Source organism: Gymnoscopelus microlampas (assembly GCF_963454915.1).
Source record: "Gymnoscopelus microlampas genome assembly, chromosome: 12".
Classification (NCBI taxonomy): Eukaryota; Metazoa; Chordata; class Actinopteri; order Myctophiformes; family Myctophidae; genus Gymnoscopelus; species Gymnoscopelus microlampas.
Genome location: NC_139949.1, coordinates 38,038,297 through 38,063,214, shown reverse-complemented (window position 1 = coordinate 38,063,214; position 24,918 = coordinate 38,038,297). Strand labels below are relative to the sequence as shown.

The 24,918-nt window shown below is 41.4% G+C and overlaps 1 protein-coding gene across 1 annotated transcript in view; it reads left to right on the top strand.

The window, feature by feature from the left end:
- The first annotated feature begins 4,949 nt into the window (after positions 1-4,949).
- The window catches only part of rxfp2a (relaxin family peptide receptor 2a), a 126,111-nt gene continuing 106,142 nt past the window's right edge, over positions 4,950-24,918 (top strand). The window contains exons 1-2 of the mRNA XM_084073958.1: positions 4,950-5,068; positions 20,758-20,895. Coding sequence (XP_083930084.1) covers positions 20,823-20,895 — 73 coding nt within the window. The 5' untranslated portion in view covers positions 4,950-5,068; positions 20,758-20,822. The remainder of the gene's footprint in view (positions 5,069-20,757; positions 20,896-24,918) is intronic.

The window sequence follows — 24,918 nt, the reverse complement described above, 5'->3', positions numbered from 1 at the left end:
AGCCAATGCAGTGAAGCTAAATGTTCTCTCATCTTAGTTTTAGTTAAAACTCTGGCTGCCACATTTTGAACAATGCACATTGATGACTCATTCCTGCATTATTGTCAAAATATTTGTTTTTTTAAGGTGGACATAATGTGTTTCTTGTGCCCCCTATAAAATACAATGATTTGCTGTTAAAATTATGGAATTCAAATGTGATTTTTCTGATTTTGGAGATGTTAATTCTAATGATGCCATTTCTTTAATAGTGCAAAGTAATTGTGACTATGTTCCACATTGTCTATTGGATTTAAACGTCAAGAAAAAAGTACCACCATATAAAAAAAAAGAAAGAAAAAAAAGAGAGTGCTATTTTTCAAAAACTTCACATTTTAACAAGGCAAATCTTGTGTGGGGTCCCTGTCTCCCTGGCATATCTTCAGATGGGGGTTAATTGCAGTCAGAGTCCTTGACATGAAAAAGTGAGCACTGAAATCGAATACACACTGCTGGTGCATGTGCACAACAGATGAAACATGGAGTCCACACACTGCTATAATGCTCCCAAAGGTGTTCAGTATCACACAGACATTGTTTCAGAACACATTGCATATTCAATAGAAAAATACATTATGTGTTTTCAATGAGAAGAAGCAGCGCCAGAATCGTTTTGAAGTGGGAGGACCAGTGCAGAGAGAAAGTTTTTTTTTTATCATGACAAGGTCCGACCTGCAAATATAAATGAAACAGCTGTGTACAAAAGGTTCACAGTTATCACTGTTTGTGAAAATGTAGCAATTATATTGCAAATTAAGTCACTGAGTTATAATCAGAAGAGCCTAAATTAGCCTAAATTAGTTATGCAGATCTATAGTCTCTCTCTGTCCCTGTCTGTCTGTCTTTCTATCTGTTCCTCTGTTGTGCGCTCTCTCTCTCTCTCTCTCTCTCTCTCTCTCTCTCTCTCTCTCTCTCTCTCTCTCTCTCTCTGTCTGTGTTATGTATTTTGGTTGGGTGTTCATTGTTTTAATGGACCACAATGGAAACAAGCTTCGGCTTTGCTGTGACTGACTTTTAAGGGACACGGTTTGCTGTGTCTCTCTCCCTTTCCCAAACCAGGGGTCCTAAAGGGTTCCAGATGGTCCCCAGGAAAGTGATAAACAGTTTAACCGCTTAAGCCTTAGGGTATATATATATATATATATATATATATATATATATATATATATATATATATATATATATATATATATATAATAGCGATCTACATGTTGGCTAAATGAGCTTGTAGATTGTATTTTCGAAATGTTGACCATCATTTTGGACAATTTTGAACAACTTTGACTAACAAAGTTAGTTATTGAACGCCATCTTGAAAGTGATTAATTTCAGGCCTATTATTTCAGTGGCTAGAAGAGAAAATATAAGTGACTATTAAGATTCACTCTCTCCACTGTGACAGTATCATGTCGACACATCAAAAGTGCATGATTCTGTACACAATGTATATCTTAACAACATAGATCTTTCTTCTCTTATGGTTATGTAGCGCTATATTGGATCACTCCAAAATATATCCGAGGTAGACTTAAAGATTAATCCGTGTACGGGGATGTGCCACGGCTAGGGGCTAACAAAAGAGTGTGAGTGTTGCATTACAGTGTTTTGCCCCCATATAAGCAAAGCTTTATAGGGGGGCGGGGGGGGCTTGGTAAGTAGAAGAGGAATATACACTGTTTTATCCTCCCTGTGTGAGGCCACGGGCTAATACATAGGCGAGTGACAGTATATGCAGCAGGTGTAGCTCTACAGCTGAGAGCTTATGAGCGGGCGTGTGTGTTAAGTCACAGTGGTTAGACCCCCATATTAGCTTGGATAATATACAGTGGGCCTTTTCTTGATAAGTTATAAAAACAGCAGGTGTGTTGGTAACGTACACACTGTTCTGCCTTTTGCCCCGTATGCAGCTAAGAGCCCATAATCCAGCGCGCGTGTCGATTTGCAGTGTTTAACCATGGTTGTATGCGTAACCTTCGTTCTGTACACACCCCGTTTACGGCTGGGAGCTTGTGTGTGTTGGGTTACAGTGTTTAAACCCCTGTATACGCTCGGTGGTATATACGGTGGGTTTGTTCTTTGGTGAATATATACAAAAAAGGGTCCTACGCTGTTGTTTTCCACGCTTTGCAAGCCTTAGACGTTGTTAATTCACTTGTGTATTGTATCACGATGGCTTTTGTCTGCCTGACATGACTTGGCATATGAGGACCCTGCAGGCTGCACGCATTGAGTCATCCTAAGGGACCGTATGCTCTTGGCTCTGTACAGAAACATGTAGGCCTTGGTCTCACAGAGGCCTCGGGATAGCGGCCTTCGGGTACGGTGGACCGTCAGCAATTTTCTGACCGACGGCGGGGTCCCCCTGCGGCTGCTCTGGGTGCCCCCTCCCCCAAAAAAAGCCGGCCTTGGACCGGTTCGGCCGTGAGGCGGCTGCCCTGCGCGAGGCAGTGAGCGCGGTGGGTGAGGAAGAGGAGGATGACGTTTTCTCCATTCATGCCCCAAAGGAGCTGGAGTTTGCTGACAGTGCCTCTGTTTTCCGGGGGGCACCATCTACGGCCGGGGTCTTTTGCCCACTACCGCACTAGCAGTGTTGGATCGGTGGGCCCGGTGCCAGCTGCTAGCGCGCCGTACGCCATGTGTGCCCTCTTGGAGAGGTGGCGACGGCCTTTGGCCTCGAGTGGGGTGCTTACACACTGAGGAAGGCTTGACGCCGAAACGCGTCCGTGTGTGCTGTGTTGTCCGTGCATATGAATTAAAAATACCAGAAGGACTTCCGAGTGCTGGCTATTGCTTTATTTACTCGAGTGGGGAGAGCCGGCCGCTGATGACCTGCTTGTCCCCACCTGTCCTGTGGCGTTCCGTGAGTGCTGGACTAAGGTGCGGGGGCGTTTCCACCCTTCCAAGGAGGCCAGACCATGGACACGCATGGCAGGGCCCTTGGGTGCTTGACATGGTACCAATGGGCTGCACACTTCGAATCCGACGTCGCTCCTACTTGGGCAGTGGTTCTCAAACTTTTTCATGTCAAGCACCGCCAAAATGATATGTATTTGGCTGCGGACCCCCCATCTAAAATGTTTTTGAAAATTATGTTTGAATAGCCAAAAGTATAAAATATGGTTGAAGTGGTTCAAATGATTGTGACGTTATATTAACTAATTTTGCTGGGGACCCCCTGGTACCCCCCCAAGGACCCCACTTTGAGAACCAATGTACTAGGGCATTCAGGCTACTGTGTCCGATTGGTCCGGAGGTCAGGTCCTCCGACTGGAGATGTCCTCCCTCCTTGCCTGCGGTGCTGTGGGGAGACTGGGGCCGCCAGAGCGGCTCAGGGGGTTCTCCTCCAACAGTTTCCTCGTCCTGACTGGAGACGGCTGACTGGCTGCCGTCCTGACCCGGACCTGCGCCACGGGTGGCTTCCGTGGCTAAACATACGCCATCGCCCTCATCATGGTGACAGGGGTATATTGGTTAGCGCGGTCCCGATGGCGCCCCAGGTTCTCCCTGATCCATTCAGCCTCTGATATCTGAGTTAATATGACCTGCCGGCTTGGTTGTCGTTCTACTGACTATCATAGAAGTCATATAATATGACACTGACAGGCTCTGCAAGGAACATGTGACCGAGAACTGATGTGCCGTGGCAGACTTGTCACTCTTGGTTCAATAAAACCCTAAAGTCCAGTTTATAGACGACATACTGTACACAGAAATTACCGTTCACATGCGCAAGGCATCTTTATTGACAAACAAGGGAGATTCCCTTTATACTATGTGAATAAAAGAACAGCAAATTAATGATATTAAAACAATACGACCTGATATATCACGAAGGCAATTCGCTCCACATCAAAGTCTGCATGCAAACAAGCGTTCGGTTGAGCGCCTGGAGAATTCTGAAGTTCTTATCTATTACATTCAGTATATCAACGCTGTGGCTATCAAGGCCTTCCTTCTTGCTGGGCTGTGCTCCACACTCTATAAAGTAAAGGTTGACGGCCCACGGTTCCACAATGGACCATCAGAACCTACAGCTTGTTTCCAAAGCCCGTCGGAACCATATAGTTATTTATAGTAACGGACCAAAGGACCATGAGTGAAGGACACAGACACAGACCATGTTTTCATTAAATTATAATTGTGGTTTGGGAACATTTGTCAAATCTCAAATGTCAAGCCAGTAAAGCATAAATATATATATATATATATATAGAGAGAGAGAGGCACATTTTTTAGTTTTTATTATTTCACAGTTGCTTTTGCTTCGGCAATTTAAACAGTTTATCATGCCAATAAAGTACAGAATTGACTTGAATGAAAATCAGAGAGAGGGAGAGAGAGCTAGGGGGAGGGAGAGTGAGAGGGAGGGAGGGAGAGAGAGAGGGAGAGGGTGAGAGAGAGAGGGAAGAGAGAGGGAGAGAGAGTGAGAGGGAGGGAGAGAGGGAGAAGGAGAGAGAGGAGGGGGAGAGGGAGAGAGAGAGAGAGAGAGAGAGAGAGAGAGAGAGAGAGAGAGAGAGAGAGAGAGAGAGAGAGAGAGAGACACACACACACACACACACACACACACACACACACACACACACACACACACACAGAGAGAGAGAGAGTCCGCTAGTGTCTCTCTACCAGGGACACAGAGGAACAGAGGAGCTACAGAGAGCAGATAGAAAGCAGGACACAGAGAGGATATTCTATCAGATCCTAATTAGTCGCGGCTGCATGTCTTTGAGAACCTGTTCGTTTCTGCTTCATTCTGCCTCTGATATCTGAGTTATTATGACCTGAAGGCGGACTGACAGCTTGTCTGTCATCGTTGTTGTTCTACTGACTATCATAGAAGTCATATAATATGACACTGACAGGCTCTGCAAGGAATATCTGACCGAGAACCTACAGCTTGTTTCCAAAGCCCGTCGGAACCATAGAGTTATATATAGTAACGGACGGACCATGAGTGAAGAAGGCAAAGTTTTCCGCACCAGGCTGGAGAAATCAGTCCTACTTTTACTGATCAACTTAATCCTTTCAGGTATGGTTTGTTCACACATTTATACTTCTGACATATTCATACCCGTTAAGCCTCATTTAATACCTGGATATTGCCTGTGATCGTCTATTTTCGGTGAGACACCGGTGCGCAACTAATTGTATAAATCAAGTGCAATTCAGCTTATGGGGCTTTTTTATTGCTTAATGACAGCAATTGCTTATTGCTTTACTTTACATCACTGGTAGACAGACGTCTACCAGTGATGTAAAGTAACTAAGTACATTTACTCAAGGACTGTAGGCTACTAGTAACATTGAGGTATTTGAATAATTTACTTGAGTATTTCCAATTTTCTGTACTTTTACTCCACTTAATTTCAGAGGCAAATAGTGTAACTACCTTTACTCCACCACAATTACAAGAAAATGTGTTACTACTGTAGTTACTTTGTAGATTTTGATTATTATTACAAAACATACATTAACCACTTCAGCCATATATACATTTCGGCCATTTGTAAATAGCTGATCTACAAGCTCACAATTGCTTCACGATGCAAGCTTTCAGAGCTTGTAGATTTGCTATTTTGAACAACAAAAGAATTACACATTTTATACAAACTTGTGAAATTGGACATTCTGCATAATGAGTACTCAATACTTTTGGTACTTTAAGTACATTTTGATACCAATACTTTTGTACTTTTACTCAAGTCAATTTTGAATTCCAGACATTTACTTGTAACAGAGTATTTCCACATTGCAGTATTGATACTTTTACTTCATCATTAGTGTTGCATTGGACAGATGGAGAACAGCTTGGATCCAATAAAGTTTATGTCCTGTCAATGTTGCAAAAGGAGAATGTTTATGCTGAGTCACTGGTGGAAACTAAGCAGAATAGCCTACCTTAAAGCACTGAAACTAAGTAGGATAACCTACCTTAAAGCACTGAAACTAAGTAGGATAGCCTACCTTAAAGCACCGAAACTAAGTAGGATAGCCTACCTTAAAGCACTGAAACTAAGTAGGATAGCCTACCTTAAAGCACTGAAACTAAGTAGGATAGCCTACCTTAAAGCACTGAAACTAAGTAGGATAGCCTACCTTAAAGCACTGAAACTAAGCAGAATAGACTACCTTAAAGCACTGAAACTAAGCAGAATAGCCTACCTTAAAGCACTGAAACTAAGTAGGATAGCCTACCTTAAAGCACTGAAACTAAGTAGAATAGCCTACCTTAAAGAACTGTCAGGCTAAGTACAATGAGGTAGTTTTACTTTACTTGAATAGGCTACATATTTTGATACTTCTACTCCACCACATTTAAGAGGCAAATATTTTTTACTCAACATTTATTTGACCGCTTTAGTTATCAGTTACTTTGCATTTACTCAACATTTATTTTACAGTTACTTTGATTTAGATTATTAATACAAAATAGCAGATATAAACAAATACATTTAAAAAAATAGCAGATATAGTGTGTCACTTCGTGCCACGCTATGAGCTTGTAGATCTGGTATTTTTGTTTTAAAATATAGTTACATTTTGTGCCAATCTTTGAATATTTATAAAGCGAACATTTCTAACTCAAATGTTTGCTTCTGGGGGTCCCTACTAGAACAAAGTATTTTGAGATGAAGGTACGCAGCCAAATACATATATTTTTTGTGCCCTTGACCTGGAAAAATTTGAGCACCACTGATATAGAAACATACGTTTTTCAGAAAACTGTTAGGATTTACAAGACATTTGAATAATCGGCCTCGGGTCTTAATGGGTTAATGGACACTCTTAGAGGGTCATTTTATCTATCTATAGCAGGGCTTTTAAACATTCCAAAAGTCCCCCAAATTATAATTGGAAAACCTACCTTCACAGACTATGCTCTTTATTGTCAACGTACGAGAGCTCAGTTTAGAAATGGCAAATAAATAATTACAAGTAATGAAAACCTATATTAAAAAGGTGTTGATTAAAAAGATGTAATTATTAATTTTAATTGTTTTATTTGACTTATATGATCTCTTTTTGATACCTTTTGGATGTGGTTTATTTTCTTTATTTAATGGCTGTTTATTATGTTTTTGTTTTTGTGTAACAAATAAAGCTTATTATTATTATTGTCCAATAATAATCAAAAATAATAGAAAGATAGCACCTCTAACATTATAGAACATTTCAGAATTGTTCTGTTCTGTGGATATACAATTGTAAGTGGTTGAGGTCTATTAAACAATTTGTTGTCTGAGAATGAATACAGTATTTGTTTTAAATGAGAAGAAGGGGGGTCGACCCGTAGAGGGAGAGAGAGAGGAAAAACAATCATGACAAATATCATGATGCAAATATAAATTAACCTGCTGAGTAGTACAAAAGGTTCACAGCTATCGTTGTTTTTAGTAGTTAACTTATATTGCAAATGAAGTCACTCACTTGTCTAATCATGTGAGACTGCTAATGTAACGAGTAGTCTTTAAGGTGGTTGTATTCATTTGTACATCAATTTCCTGTCACAACAACGGCTACAAATCTAGTCATGTTTTCAAACTCTCCTTGTCCTTGGGTGTTTGTAATCTGTGTGAAGTATCGTATGTGCCTCTGGCTCTGATATCTTATCTTGCTACAATTGGCAGATAGAAAGTGTAACAGGTAGCTCAGATTTCACCTCATCCTGCGCGCTGTCTGTCTGAGCCTGTCTTGTCTTCTCTTGTCTTGTCTGGCCGTGGCCTTTCTGGATCACAAGTTTCCTTAGTTTTGGATTAGTCACAGTGCTCAGGTATTCTGCCACGGTGTATGCTGTAGGGCCAAATGATAGCATTACATTTGGTTTTGAGTTGATTCTTTCCAGTACAGTGGGGTTTATGTCTTTCTCTCTCACACACGCGCACGCACGCGCACACACACACACACACACACACACACACACACACACACACACACACACACACACACACATACACATACACATACACATACACATACACACACACACACATACATTAAGGCAAAACTTATGTTGCTTCAAAGGCCATAACACTACCAACAATTTAGTTAGTCCATATTGATTAAACAAATTAAAATAAGAGAGACCCCTTCAGTCCAATTCTCCCTCAATATCCTTGGCCAAAATAATAAACGGACCAGCGGTATGATCGGTACGCCTGAAACTCGTCCAGTGAGAAAACTGCAAGAAGTAAGCGTGATTAAAATGCGTAATTTTTTTTAATCGTGTTCATTTTCTGTAATTAATAATTACAATAATGTTTTGTGTTTTTTTTTTTATCCTGATGGCTGCTTGGTACAAAATGAATTTCCGTAAGGACAATACAGCATCTATCTAAGTGGGGGTCCTCTGGCTCTCCTTATTCCACCTCTGCATATGGTGTGTGATATGACTCTGAGCTTACTGCACAATAATCATTGTTAAGTTATCATAATTGACTGTTCTGTTTTGTTAATGGTTTCTGTTTTCTGGAGGAAAAAAAACCCAAAGCTTTTAAATTGCTCATCACTGAAGCTTGGCTAGGAGGAGGGGCAGTCAGATGTATTTTGTGTGTGCACATTATTCATTATTTCTCAGCTTGACCACTTCATAATGTTCAATTGAATACACACAATACAATGGCATAAAACACAGAAGCATGAAGTGCATACTTGGCATTACATTATGAAATTGGAACGATATATATGGCACATGGAAATAACGTTGCGATGGGAACGATGTACGAAAGCAAATTTCACCCACTTTCTTTTACCTTGTAAACCAGTAGATAAGTGCTACTTATCTGGAAAACTCCAGTTGATGCTAGCCACTTGACATTACTTTCTAAGCCGAATGTAATGATAATTATGTTGCCTATTTGACCACTGCTGAACTGTTGGCATATGTTGTTTTTTTCACCATGACACTTTAACTTCTGTCCATAGGGGCACACTCACTTTTTGCCCCCGTGAAAATCCCACTCCCAGCCTCCTCGTGTCCTGATGGCTGCATCCCACGACTGACTCGGAAATCTGGGCTCTGAGGAGTGCACTTTTATAGTTATATTTATTAATAGTTTACTCGTTAAGTCTTTATTCTTATCTTTATTGCATTTTTTTCCATCTTCAGCCTGTACAGTGTCTCTCCACTCTTACCTGTACCAGTCCTGTTTTTCGTGCTTACTGTGTGCAATAATGACACCTGCATTTCCCCGTGAAAATAAACAAAGTTCAGTCTATCCTGAGGATGCGGGGGCTCAGCTGAAAGTCTTCGGCTGCCTGAGGCAGCTCGTCCGTGAGCCTTTTGTTGCTGTTTGTGGCCCATGTGAGATCTTTAGAGAGACGCACTCCCAGCCTCCTCGGCTTTCATTGCTGAAACTGTCGTGTGCTGTAGAAATGTCGTGAAAGTAATTAGCACATTCAGACCGGGAAACGCATCTGTGTGTCATTTTTAGGTTTCTTTAGCTATTAAAAAATAGCAGATATACAAGCTTATAGCCTGGCACAGAGTTTGTAGATCTGCTATTTTGTTGTCTCCGCCAGGAGACTATGTTTTCGTTCTCGTCCTTCCGTGTGTCCACCAAGCTAACATTGGTCAAGCTTCACGTGACACGTGACAATATGTTGAAAGGGTGTGCTTTGATTGGCTAGCGAGACGCATGATGAAATAGAGTCCTATACATAGGTGTGTAGGAAGTGAGGTAAGACACACCTATCCATCAGCCAAGCTAACATTGGTCAAGTGACACGTGACAATATGTAATATTGACAGGATTAATGGAGAGTATCTTTTCCTCTCCGTCCGTCTCTGTATGTGTCCGTCTGAGAACACCCAACATTGTGTTCGTGTGTGTGTGTGTGTGTGTGTGTGTGTGTGTGTGTGTGTGTGTGTGTGTGTGTGTGTGTGTGTGTGTGTGTGTGTGTGTGTGTGTGTGTGTGTGTGTGTGTGTGTGTGTGTGTGTGTGTGTGTGTGTGTGTGTGTGTGTGTGTGTGTGTGTGTGTGTGTGCAGATTTAGTTTCATGCCAATCGGTCCAGTGATGACTGAAATGAGCTGTTTGCTGTTCACAGACGTGCGTGCACACACGCACACATAGCCAGACAGGGGCACAACCATAATCTCCGCCTCCCGGCCATTCTGGTATGGCGGAGATAATTATTTCTCATGTCTACTGTGAGCAGTGTGTCCGTCTCAGCCAAGCTAACATTGGTCAAGTGACACGTGACAATATGTAATATATCAGGAACAGTACTGGCGGAGACCTGTGCTCTGAGGAGCACATTTTCTAGTTTTTAAATTCTCTCTCTCTCTCTCTCTCTCTCTCTGTATATGTGTGTGTATATTATTATTTACTTTTTTAAGTCAACATTCTTACTCAGATCTTTGCTTCTGGGGGGTCCCTGGAACAACATATTTTGAGATGGGATCTAGAAGCTCACAGCGTGGCACCGCGTGCCCCGCTACGAGCTTGCATATCTGCTATTTTTGAATAGCCAAAGAAATCTGAAAATGACACAGATGCGTTCCCGGATTGAATGGGTTAAATGATGAGTCACACCGTAGGTAGGCGCTGATACAGTGGGGGCGTCTGAGCCCAAGGACTCGTGGTGAAAGCTGAGCACCCACGCCGCGTGATGCATGATGTGAGAGAGAGATAGCAAAAATGTTAATCGCTGTCCATGACTGAGTGTTTTAGACACAAGTAAAGTAAATGACAGCCAGACAGTAAGTACACCAACCAAATCATCCCCCGCTGTGAGAACCACAGCCTAATATTATTTCACAAGTCCAAATGTAGTCACTCCACAGGCTTGGTGCGCTGAACTAAAAACAAACTGCATGGGGCGCAGATTTAAAGCAATGCTAAACATGAAAAGAACAACCACACGTGCTTTAACTTTTAAAGTTTATTATTTTCAGCTATAAATACTGTTCTTTAGTCACTGTGTTGAACATACCATTTTCAGAATGTGTTAATATTACTGGATTTTATGCATCTTAAAGGACAACTTTAGTTTTTTACAACCAAGGTTTATATTTTAGCTTGTAATTAAAGTAAATAAATGATGAGTGTTGTTTTTTTTTAATTTACTGCTTTCTATAGTTTTAGCAATTTTCGCGATATTTTTTACAGTGGGCGGGGGCATTCTGTCCGGTGGCTAAATATGTCTTTATTTACACAATAACCCAGCGTTTTCTTAATTATTATTTACAGTAGCTCTTCTAGCCCCCAATAACTCACATTTGGCCATCAAAGACCACAGGACCTTTTTTATTGTGTAAAAATGGCATATTTAGCCACCGGACAGAATGCCCCCGCCCACTGTAAAAAATATCACGAAAATTGCTAAAACTATAGAAAGCAGTAAATTAAAAAAAAAATAGCACACATCATTTATTTACTTTAATTACAAGCTAAAATATAAACCTTGGTTGTAAAAAAACAAAGTTGTCCTTTAAGGCTGTGATGTTTGTCAAGGTTCATAATGTTATTGTGTGTCTGTTTTTGTTTCGTTTGTCTAGTTATTTGTTTTGTCTACTCCGTGTACATGTAGCGATTGTGACATGTATTTATGTTGGGACCTCCTCTAAAACGAGATGGCACATCTCAGGGGGTTTATCCTAAGAAACTTGAATCATCAAAGCACTTCATATGCCGCAGCAGTCACAGGGTAATGAATGCGGTTCCCCCTGTTGGCCTTCGTCAGCTTATTCGTAGATAATATGGGGGTGCCATACCTTAGCTGATCTGAGTGAGCGGGAGTGGAATCAGCTTAATTATTTTCACAGGTTAACACAGAAGTGTTGTCATTTCCATAGAAGAAAAGAAAGGGAAGAAGAGGAAGGGGGGGAATCAAACAAGAGAACAAAAAAACAAAACAAGTTATCTACATATTCACACATGGTACCTGAGATAAGATATAAAGGTGCGTGAGCATAGCAGCAGTATACTGTGCATGATACAGTATACTTATGGATGTTAGTTAAGGTCTAGAAAAAACACACAATAAAAAATACAAAAGTCAGTGCATTACATACATAGGATTAAGGTGCAAAATGTCAGTGCGTGTCGACCGCATAATCCACATAAGGCAGACTGACACTGCATAATCCGCAAGTAGGTCCATGAGGAAGAGCAAAGAAAAAAAAAAGTCAAGTCACTTGTCCCTTGTATAATCCACAGGTAGGTCCAAGCAAGAGCTAAGGTCCGAGACCAGCCTGACAGCACCGCTCATGCCTTGTTCAGCAGTCTGGCGGCCGCCGGGTGAAAACTGTTCAAGAACCTGGTAGTGCTGCTCTTGATACTAGGCCCCCTTGTCGTTGTAGGGGTTTGAACAGTCTGTGACTTGGGTGGTGCTTGTCCTTGATGTTGCGCTGGGCTTTGACTACATTATCTTATCTTGCTACAATTGGCAGATTGGCAGATAGAAAGTGTAACAGGTAGCTCAGATTTCACCTCATCCTGCGCACTATCTGAGCCTGTCTTGTCTTGTCTGGCCGTGGCCTTTCTGGATCACAGGTTTCCTTAGTTTTGGATTAGTCACAGTGCTCAGGTATTTTGCCACGCGTGCTTAATTTGTCCAAGAGAAGGTGCCGGATCCCCCTCTGTCGCGCGGGGGCGTGAAAATGTGCTCGTGTGCATTTTTTGTGTGCTTTTTCAAGATTTTTTTCTGCATTTTTTATAATCTTTTTCACCAACATTTATTCACCCAGTATAACATAAGCAGTAACATTTGGCACATAATGTGGCCCATCAGAACACTGGTAGTCAATCTATCAATTTGGAATTATCCATCTGAATAACTGACATATTCGAGAAATCATATTTTTATTGTTAACAGAATTCTATGACACCATGTAGCTTGTCTTTGTGTGTCAGGTAAAGCACCATATCAGAATGACAAGCAATTGAACAAAAACATGAAAATATAAAGTAAAGAAAAATGCAGCCAAAAAGGTCTCTATTTTCAAGGATGAAATTGAAAACATAAATGACCAAACATCATTAGAATTATTCTGTTTCAACATCAGAGGTGGTGTATCAAAATAATGAACATGAAACATTAATTGAACAGGTCCATTGTTTTGAACTGTAAGAACAATGCACAGCACACATAGCAAAACTCACTGTGGCTAACACAGAGAAATATGAGTTGTGTACAGTAATAAGTAAAACTCACTGTGGATACACACAGAAATATGAGTTGTGTACAGTAATAAGCAAACCTCACTGTGGCTAACACACATAAATATGAGTTGTGTAGTAATATGTCCAACCAAACTTGACAGGCAGCATATACAGTTTGATTAATTCTCCTGTTTATGGATGTATTTATTTGTCATGTTCTTGTGTGTTTTGTCCATGAATCATATGCTTGCCCACAGGGAGCTCGCAATCTTTTCTCGGGCCGTACAGTTTCCATACCAGGCGGTAAGTTAACACAGCCTGATAGAACGCCTTCAACTGAGCTGTTGTAGTACAGCCTGATGATGCGGTGTCCTACTCCAAACTTCTTCAGGCGGAGGAGTCAGTACAGTGGCTGCTGAGTCGTGTGTGGTGTGTGTCTCCCATTTAAGGTCCTCCTCGATGTGTATTCCGAGGAACTTTAACTCGCTGACCCTTTCCACTGCAGCGCCATCGATGAGGATGGGCACATGATCTCTCCGTGCCTCATGAAGTCCACGATCAGCTCCTTGGTCTTGTCAACGTTCATGGCGAGGTTGTTCTCCCGGCACCAGAGTGCCAGTGAGGTGATCTCATCTAGTCAGACACGTCATTGTTGACTATTCGGCCTATCACTGTTGTGTCGTCCGCATACTTTATGATGGTGTTGGAGTCATGTGTGGCTGTGCAGTCATACGTGTACAAGGAGTAGAGGAGAGTGCTCAGCACACATCCCTGGGGTGCTCCGGTGTTGAGGGTCAGGGGGTCAGATGTGATGCTGCCCATTCTCACCACCTGATGTTGGCTGGACAGGAAGTCTTGTATCCAGTTGCACATGCTTGGGTGTTGCCCTAGGTCTCTGAGCTTTGTGTCAAGTTTTGCTGGGACAATGGTGTTGAATGCTGAGCTGTAGTCCACGAACAGTATACGTACATATTTGTCCTTCAGCAGCTTGTTGTCCACCTGCGAGAGGACGGTGTGGAGAGCCATGGCAATGGTGTCATCGGTGGGTCTGTTTTTTGGTATGCAATCTGCCACGGGTCCAGCGAGGCAGGTAGCGTGGAGCAGATGTATTCCCTCACCAGCTTCTCAAAGCATTTGTTGACTATCGGGGCGAGGGGTTGTAGGGTTTGATGAGGCTTTGAAGATATGGGGGTGCCATACCTTTGGCTGCTTTTGTAGGTTTTGTTCTATTTTTGTGCGGGCAGTAAGTGGGAGCCAATGGAGGGGGAAGAGAAGACATGGAGAGACGTAAACATTTGGGCTGGTTGAATGACAAGCGAGGGGCTTAAGTGCACATGCTTGAAGGTCAGTAAAGAGCGAGTTAGAGAAGTCAAGTTATGATATGACTGATAATGAGCTGGGCTGACTCCTGGGTGAAGAAGGATCTGATCCTTAGAATGTTATAGAGTGTAAACCTACAGGATTGAGTGACCGCTGCAATGTGTGCCTCGAATGAGAGCAGAGAACAGAAATGTTTTTCTGGAGCAGTTTATAATACGATATATAATATTTGTTGTTTATTTTTGTCATCACGTATCATTCTAAGACAGGTTATGGATTTTGGAATCAGGGACCGTCTGGAGACGGGCCTATTTGTCTAAGCTTTAAGCTCCGGACAATCCCTACTGTATATTTCATTCTGTCATGGTAAAGAGACATTGCTAGGCTACACATCAATGCAATTGAATTGAAATTGAAAATTGAAGCAAGAAAATCCCTTCACGCTCTCCTTATCTTGTCTCTGTTCTGTCCTAGATCCTACCGTGTCTTCTACTAAAGCCTCATCTCACCTGTACTCTGTCTGTAGTATGACGGTGCCGCTTGCCAAAAATAACAGATCAACAAGCAACAAGGTGTCACATTGTGACGTGTTGTTAGCTTGTAGATCTGTTCTTCTTGGCAAGCTACACCATCCCACAATGGAATATTAATTAAAGGAGCACTTTTCGTCAGAAACCTGTCTACCAATGACATCGTCGATCGGGAATCCAGGATAATTGAAACTGTATCCTTTCTCTTCTGGAAAAGCATGCTGAAAATAGAATACATTATGCATTAATAAAATAAATAAAATAAAAAAATCTAATCTTGTCCCGAAACGTGTAGGCCTAGTGTCTACCGATGATGTCACTGGTAGACAGGGTGCATATAGCAGGATACAGAAAAGCTTTTTAAAGCAACCAATAAAATAAAAAAGCTCAATACGGATTCCATTATCACCCCAAGACATGAAGACATAAAATTAAAAATACAAAATGAATACAAAATATATAAACATATAAAAGGATATATAAACAAACACAGACCGAACAAGACAAAAACAAAAAACAAACAAAACAAACCACCTCACACATTTTCAACCTATCTGTGTTATGGACAGGGGCTATGGACAGTTCAGAAACCTGTCTACCAGTGACATCATCGGTAGACACTAGGCCTACACGTTTCGGGACAAGATTAGATTTTTTTATTTTATTTATTTTATTAATGCATAATGTATTCTATTTTCAGCATGCTTTTCCAGAAGAGAAAGGATACAGTTTCAATTATCCTGGATATCCTTTTTTTATGTCCAATGTGTTTGTATTTAAGTTCATAAGTATAACTAAATGCATTTGAAATAAAAAAAAATGTTACTTTTCAGGTTTCCAATTAAAAAATAGCAAAAATAGCAGATCTACAAGCTCAGAACGCGTCGCGGTGCGACACGATTTGAGCTTGTAGATCGGCTATTTTTGCTACTTTTGTGTGACATAGAATGGCAAAGTACGGCATTCATTTACGAAAAAAAGTTAAAATAGGGAGATGAGAGGCGTCTGCCCAACAGCATGTGCAATGTGGCCCTCTGGAGTGAGTGTGGAAATATAGGGGCCCTCTCCATCATCAAAGTGGCATCACCCCTGCTTTAGTCCGACCGGTCTGACTATGGGGAGGTTGGTGTAATGGGATGTCGGACTAACGGGACCAGCAACATGTTACCACATATGTCAGGTGTTCTCTGTGGTCGCGTATCCAATGATTTCTCCAAGTGGTCGGCAAATGCAAATACATGTGGCTAATTTGATTATACAATTTGCATAGAGATCTAGAGAAAGAAAAGCTGTTTCTTTTAATATTTCACACCATCAAATCACCTCCACTGAGGGGCCACGGCCTCTTCAATCGCACTAGAAAGAACGATAGCTATAATTCACTAAGGCAACGGTCGCCTGCTCCCAATAACAGATGAACTCTTTAACTGCTTATAAATTCAGGCACCCAACTCGAGAGAAATCACCTTCATTAGCAGGGAATCAAGCAGCTTATTGAACTCTTCCCCAGGTCAGCCTTGACTAGTTTATATTAATGAGTAATCTCTTCTCTGCCTTAATGGAGGCTGATACCCCAGCTGTAGCAGGTTGCCTGGCTGATGCTGAGGTGCAGCCATACCCTCGTTGGACTAGGCAAGTTACACATTTAATAAGGAAGGGACGTCTACGCCATTTTCTCCAACCAGCAATTCTAGCTGGCAGATCCGTTGCTCTGGGTGGAGTTTGATGGAATGCATTGTCGTCAATGAGAGCCAGGTGAACCAGCTTATGAACAAACGGATATTTCTTTGTCAAATACTCGGTGCAGGATAATGCCAGAAGCAGTGGTGTAAAGTAACTAAGTACATTTACTCAAGTACTGTACTTAAGTACAATTTTTTGAGGCACTACTATACTTGGTTCTACTTTACTTGAGTATTTCCAATTTCCCACTTACTCCACTACATATTGTGTAGTCATAACATTCTTGGCAGAGCACAGATTCTTCTGTCCAGTATTTTTTTTTATGTCCTTTGGGCTTTCTCGCTCTTTAAAACCGTTTTATAGGTAGTAAATGCTTATAGTTATGATCCACAGAGCACATTGGCGGTAGCAGGAGTGATTTTTAAGGGTCTTTTACTGACCCATAGCAAATATTTCATCCCCTGATGAAGGCTGTGTAGCCAAAGCGCATTTGTATCCGTTCGACATTGAACATGCCATTGATTCAACTAAAGGTATTTTACCGGTAATTTGAGTGTCTGTTTTTCTGCTGATGATGAGATGACTGATTTATCCCTGACCAAAGAACACCTCTCAACCACTTCTGTTTTCACCAAATGGTTTGGTCCATCAGGTGAAACCGACTGCAATTTTGCACTACAACAAATATGGTGGCATTTATATTCAGGTGGATGGAAGCAGTGGCAGCAATTATATTTGGGTGGATGTACATTTTTTTCCCCATAAAACTGTATGGAAACTCAAACGTGGTCTGTCATTGATGAACCATGACTCTTAAACCTTGGCCCTCTGACCCTTTTTCCCTGTCAAGAAACCTGTCGGGCAGAAACCTTGTATATCCATATTTAAACTTATGTTTTTTCATAAATTAATGCCCTCCTTTGTTGTTTAAGAATGTGGTACAAACATTTTGAAAATAGGCAATCTACAAGCTGAGCTTGTATGCTATCTGTGCTGTTTCTGAAAAGCTTTGAAAGTGACAGTGGTTAAGTGTGTGGGTTTGAAAATGAAATGAAAAGTATTAACAGGAGCTTGTGAATAAATACTGACAACATTGGATCCATTCTAACCCTGCTTCTGTTTTCCATTAACCGAAAAGGTACAAGGTTTCCACCCGACAGTGACGAAACGTTACCTGTGACAATTCCAGCTCTGAAACTAAAATGAAAGATGCTATTCTAGCAGCCTTAGCAATACAACAGTCAAACGGCACGGAGACAATGAGCTTTATCATAAAAAAAAAAAAACCAACAACCTGCTAGGCCTGACCTCGATTATTCGAATAGTCGACTAATCAGTCGCCAATCTCTTTGTCGAATTATGAAAAAAAAAAAAAGGTTGTTTTTATTCGACTGAGAGATTGGCCTAGTTTGTTATATTAATTAGCTAATAGTTTGCAAAAAATAGGATATACATCAAAGCAAGTATATGTTAAATCAGACACTAAGCACCCCTACAGCCCAAATGGAATGTTCCTCTATTGCATAACATATTTTTTGCATGATTTGACAGAGAGATTGGCAGTCGAATCAGACGGATTCGACTGCCAATCATGCAAAAAAAAAAAAACACGACAGCCCAGCAACCACCAGCAACATAACACTTCAGAACCATGGACAGCAACCGCAGCAACGTGTCAGCGACAGACTTGCATGAAAACTATGTGACATTTCATGCACATTTACAGTAAATGTGCGTAATGTTGTCGGCTGACTTGTTAATACCATGTCTGACAGACGGCCCTGCCCCGTCACGTTCGTCGAGTAGGCTTTTATGCTCATCAGTGAAGAGATGACAATGACCTCTCCACAGAGGCAGAGGACAGTGGTCAGGATAGTGAGAGTGAAAACATATATAACTCCTTCACCAAACCTTGTGGACATTGTTGCCTACTCTCTAAGCAAATCAACAGTATTGCATTTACAGCTGTCTGGAAGGGCAGGGCCGTGGGAAGGCGTTATAGGTTACGGGTGCTGTATGCGCGCGCATGCATTCCACAATCTTTCGTCCAAAGGTGGCGCTATAGCACTCAATTGAAAATGCCAACTTTGACCAGGTACAACTCATGCCCTGTTTGACCTACAGCCATGAAACTTGGATACACATATGCGTCTCCTCATGCTGAACAACTTTCACACTCTGACTTTTGACCTCTGACCTTTAGATCTCCCACCATTTTGAATTATATGAAAAACAGTCATTGGCTCCTAACTTCTGCATTTTTTCACTTATGGAAAATCCGTTGGAAATTTTTGTAGAAAGTGGTCCAAAGTTCAAGTGTGAAACGTTTCGTGCAGATTGCTCAAAAATCCCAGGAGGAGATAGATTTTAACTATTACAGTTTTATGAAAATTATTCATCTGTGCCTAAAACATACATGCAGACTCACATTTCTTTGAAACTTGGCAGAAATGTACAGGGTCATTCCAAATATCACTGAAACCAATCTCACTCCAATTGGCCAAAAGGGGGCGCTATAGCAATTTTTTGAAAAGGCAGACTTTAAACAGGCATAAGTCATGCCTCGTTTGGCAGAAAGTCGTGAAACTTGCTTACACATGTGCCTTGACTCATGAGGAACACATCTATCGCTTTGACCAGTAAGCTCCGCCCTTAGATTGTCCGCAATTTTGAGCAGTTTGAAAAACACTTAAACCCAGGATTTTTCAGCTATTTGCATGAAACTGTATCATCTGTGTGATCTCCTTTTTCACAGTTACTTATCTGTTGGGCCAATGGCGTCTCCCTTAAATGAAGGCCTCACAATCTCAGGGTCGCCAGTTCAAGCCTCACTTGATGCAGACTTAATTTAAGTTGAATTGCAAACAACATGACTGTATCATTGAATACATGTGCAACTGTTAAAGGTAATGATGAAATGCTTCTTGGAGAGAGTATGTTTTTGCAATGTATGACAAACTTCATTGTGAAAATAACCGATCTACAATCTCAAAACTTTTCAGATAGCAACATGTTTCTGAGCTTGTAGATCGGCTGCTTTCACTGGTTCACTTTTATCTTCAACAGATGACCTCAGCCTGGACAAAGCTATAGCCCTATAGGTAGTGTCTCAGCCTGTGAATCCAAAGGTCGAGAGTTTGATTCCTGTCAATGGCAATAGGTTGAGATGTCAATGGGTGAGGTTTTTCACCTGGGATTGCCCCCCTGCGTCCTATATATGACCACCTCAGCTGGGTTGGGCTGAAAAGAATATTCGCCTGTTGGAATCATTTGCTTTGTCTCAATTTCAATCTATTCTCTTTCCATGTCTTATTGTGCTATTATTGCACTTTGCTTTTTGTCTGTCTGTCTGTGGGTGGGTCATTCCACTTTTCAATTGCATTGCACAAAACATAACTGCATCAAATAATGCATGTGCAATTGTTAAAGATAACATGAAATGCTAATTTGAGAGTATTTCATGTTAAAGATAACATGAAATGCTTATTCAAAAGTATTGTTGTCAAAACTCTCTCTCTCTTCAATCTATTCCGTTTCCATGTCTCTCTCTCTCTCTATTCACTGGCCCCGTATTATCGCTGCTTGCAGCTATATTTATGATTATTATACAAGGCATAGCTCACCTAGATCACGTCCTGAAGGTATGGGGGGTGCCATTGTCTTTGATTTCATCATCAGTGTTTGATACATAGAAAGAGGGAGAGAGGGAGAGAGGGGGGGAGAGAGAGAAAATCTTGCTGAAAATATGCACAGTGCTCAACAACGTAAAAGGATACTGTAGTTCACCCCAAAAATATATTAGGAATGCGACAAAAACAAAAAAATAACCATGAATTCAATAATCCATGGGGAGACTAATCGATAGAAAAAAAGTCATTTTGGGGGTGAACTATCCCTTTAACCTTTAGACAGAAAGACAGAGAGAGAGCAGCCCTCCCATTCTGGAACAGTCACACATAAATGCGTGAATGTCTCCTCCATGGCTGTCTGGTTAATTGGCTAAAAGAGTGAAGATCTGACGCCCAGGGCGGCGACTGACTCTGTCTGTCTGTCTTCCCCTGTTATGGTTGTCTACCTACAGGCTCTGCGAGGAATATCTAACGGAGAACCGACAACTTGCCTTTCCAAGGACCGTGGGAACGGACCATGAGTGCGGAAAAAAGTTGGAGCTCCGGGCTGGAGAAATCGGTCATACTTTTCCTGACCAACTTCATCCTAGGTAAGAGTATTGATGAGAATCCCCACTTTAACCCGTTAGAACCGGGAAACGCATCTGTGTAACGACTTCAACCATTATTTTATACTTTGGCTACTCATAAATAGCAGATATACAAGCTCATAGTGCGATCTGCTATTTTAGATTTTTTTTTAAAGTGTGTGCAAATCTTTGAATATATATATAGTTATAATAATGTTAGGCCTTTTCCCTAATTCCAAGCTTAGAATCAGACTTTTTTTATTTCACAACATAATCCCCCACTTACACTGGGATTCCTGGGAGGAAATGAGGGAACAGTGAGTATGTGATTTGGAGCAGACCCACATTGTTGTCTATTGTCATAGTGACATTGGTGGTGTTCATTTTAATTCGTTTCTCAATTATAACTCCTCTTCTGTTCACTTTAGTCTCAACTGATTTAAGTGTTTGGGGGCTGACACGGGGGGTTTTGGATGGGTGACTGCTCTAATGGAAGCACAGAGAAGCCTGTAGGACAGCAACTCTGTATAAATCTCAGGGTTGTCATGGTTTTGTTTTACTAATGATCTCGGCCATGTTTCTAGATATGAGAGCTCAGAGCAGTGCCAACCAGAGAAGAATAATGTGACGCCTCTCCTAATCAACAATATCTGACAATTTTCTATGACGGTGGTTCTCAAACTTGTAAATGTCAAAGACCCCCATAAGTCTGAGAGTATACAAATTGAACCAAATGGACATGTACGGGTGTATTTGGTACCATTTATCCTAGGAGTGGGAGCACAACTTCGGTCAAATATAAATGATACAGTAAAACAAACTTGCCGGGTACATAGCAGCATACAGTAGCTCCAAAGTACTGCATTACACACCATTCTCCCTGCACACACCGTGAGTATTTATTTACACATACGAATGTATGTGTAACAACTAGGCCTGACCTCGATTAGTCGAATAGTCGACTAATTGATCGAGGGACTCTGATTCGACTGCCAGTCCCTCAGTCGAATCATGCAACAACAAAAAAAAGATTCAACCTTAGAGATTGGCCTAATTTGTTATATTAGTTAACTAATAGTTTGCCAAAAATAGGACATATATCATGATGTATTGGGAGAAACCAAGCAAGTATGTTAAATCAGACATTAAGCAATCCCCACAGGCCAAATGGAATGATCCTCTATTTCTTTTTTGGCAGTCGAATCAGACTGATTCGACATTTTTCTTTCTTTTTTTTTGGTGCGACTACCAGTCGACTATAGGCGACATTTGGCCAATCAGATTCGACTGTATCAATTCTTAGTCGGGGACAGGCCTTGTAACAACCAAGACAGCACTCTTGGCTGTGTTACTAAACCGGTGACGGAAAGAGGGATAATAGCAAGGTTTATGAACGGCTGCACTTACAGTAGTGACTAGCGAAAACAAAAGAGGACCCGATGAGCAGGTTGGTGTCTTCTTGCATGGTTTCCTCTGCCGTCGGTGTGTGTGTGAGTGGGTGAATGTAATGCACATTGTAAAGCATTTATCTTAATCTAATATCCCGCCTGTTGTACAGGAGATGTATTGGTAATCACATTCTGTCTTGCTGGGTTAAACTTCCTGTCATGTGCGGCTCTTTTTCCTCTTCCATTCATTTATAATTCATGCAGGCAGTAACATTCTGGTACTTGCAAAGCAAAGCAAAGCAAAGTTTGTTGTTTACCCAGGGTGTCGGACTAAGTACGAAACTTGTTTCCAGCCGGACCCTGCATGGAAGCCTTGCTCAAGGGCTATTCAGCGGTGATTCATGATTGATGTGATGAATTGGGGAATCGAACTAGGGACCTTCCGGTATCAAGGCCGCCCCTCTAACCACTAGGCCACCGCTGCCACTTCACATTGTGGACAAAATGCTAAATGCCTTCAGGGGGAGAACACTGTTTGTAAGGGTGTCACGATACTCGATACGTATCGAAATCGAACCGAAAATGACGTACAGTACGATACAGTGTATTGAAATCAAAAGCCATATTGCAATTCAAGGGTTAATAAAAGAAAAATACTCCCGCGCATGCGCACGTCCGATTGCACGTCCGGGTGAAGCCGCGTTCGAGCCGCTGTTGTGTTTTTCCGTGCATCGCGCATGCGTGCTTACGACGGGGGAGGAAAAGAAAGACGACAGGACAAACCCACACACAGTGCACACAGCGGAGGAGTTTGGAGGAGAGACAGAGAGAGAGACCGCTGTAGCGTTGCGTCTGTACAGTACTACTACTTTGCATTTCACCATGGCCACTGCTGAAGCCAGCGATGGTAATGATGATGCACAAACGGAAGATTTGGAAAACCCTCCCGCTTCCTTTAAGTCAAAAGTATGGCAATATTTTGGCTTCCCAGTGAATTATGAGGGCACCGACCCGACGCGTTGTTGACAAAACGGCTACTGTTTGTCGATTATGCTCCACATTGATAGTTGCTCCGTCTTCTCTTTTTCCCCTCTACACCTATACCTCTCGCCCAAAAATAGCCGATCTACAAGCTCACAGAGCTTGTAGATCGGCTATTTTTGGCTAAAGTTAACCTCAGAAAAGGGATGGGGTTACGGTAAAAAAAAAAAAAAAAAAAAATGTTGAAGACCCCTGGCTTAGCTTATTATTCATTTTTTTTGTTTGTTAAAGCTCTTACCTGTTCAAACAATGTGAACATACTTTAAGATGTTTAAGAACATGTAGCCAAATAGCAGTTGACTTTGGATCCTTTTTTCTTACATGTTCAACTTTGTATTTAGATTTTATTTAGTTATAGAGCTTCACAAGAAGTTGTTGTTAACTCATCTTAAAGAATCTGAAAATGACAGTTGTTGTAAGGGCATAAACCCTTTTTGTTATTCTCATTCTCATTTGATATTATTCAAATAAAAGGGACTTATTGAGAAACATGTGTTTTTCTTTACAAATCAAGACAATAGCCTAAATTAATAATCATATAGCCTTTCAAGATAAAGAGAATGATACCGGCACTCGTTCTCTCCTTCAGACATAATGAAGGCATAGAGCGGAAGCGCTTCCACCTACTTATATAATTAAAAAAGTGTCTGAAGGACAGAACGTGAGTGCTGGCATCGTTGTCTTTATCCATTTTTATACACTCTCAGACATTTGTACACTCTCAGACATGTGTACACTCTCAGACATTTGTACACTCTCAGACATTTGTGCACTCTCAGAGCTGCAGGCCAGTGAGAGTACAACCCCCCCTAAGGAACCCTTAGGGTCCCTAGACCCCACTTTGAGAACCACTGATGTATGATTTATGGAGTCATTAAGCTTACACGCTCGCACAGAAGCCAGTTATGTGTATTCCAGGTTTCTCGGGCTCTCTCTCTCTCTCTCTCTCTCTATCTTGCAGACACAACATGCTGTGTCTGTCTAGCTACTGCTGAAAGCTCTTAAGATAGCAATGTCATGCTGTGCACGCAATGCATCTCTGTGGTGTTTACATACTTATCTCACACACACGCACACGCACACGCACACACACACAGCTGATGTACTTTCTTCGGTACTGCATATGGGCACTGAATCTTTATAAGTGGTATATATGGTGTACTAGACCATACCGGACCACTTTCACACCTGGATGGATGAAGTTGGGAGATATACTGTACTGATGGCAAGATAAGGACCACAGCTCTTTGCACAGCTCAAAGTTGCTTTAAAGGTTGTCAGATTCACTTGAGTGGCAATAGTTCTTTTGGATTCAATTTGGCACTCAAGTGAATTCAAATGTGGATCATATATCAACAGTGCTCTTGGTACATTGGGAAAAATACAAATGGAAGTCACAGAGGAGGAATTATATACAATTATAATGAACCTTTTGGTAAAACTTGCTATGCATCCCCTGTCTATAAGGCTTTATAAACATACTGATACGGCAATCTGCTTATAACACTGTATAATCTTTGTAGATTTTTGTAAAGCATTCGGTAGCGTGAACAGGGAAGCCATGATGCATATGCTGCTCAATGGAATACCATAAGAAATGGTGAAAGCAATATCA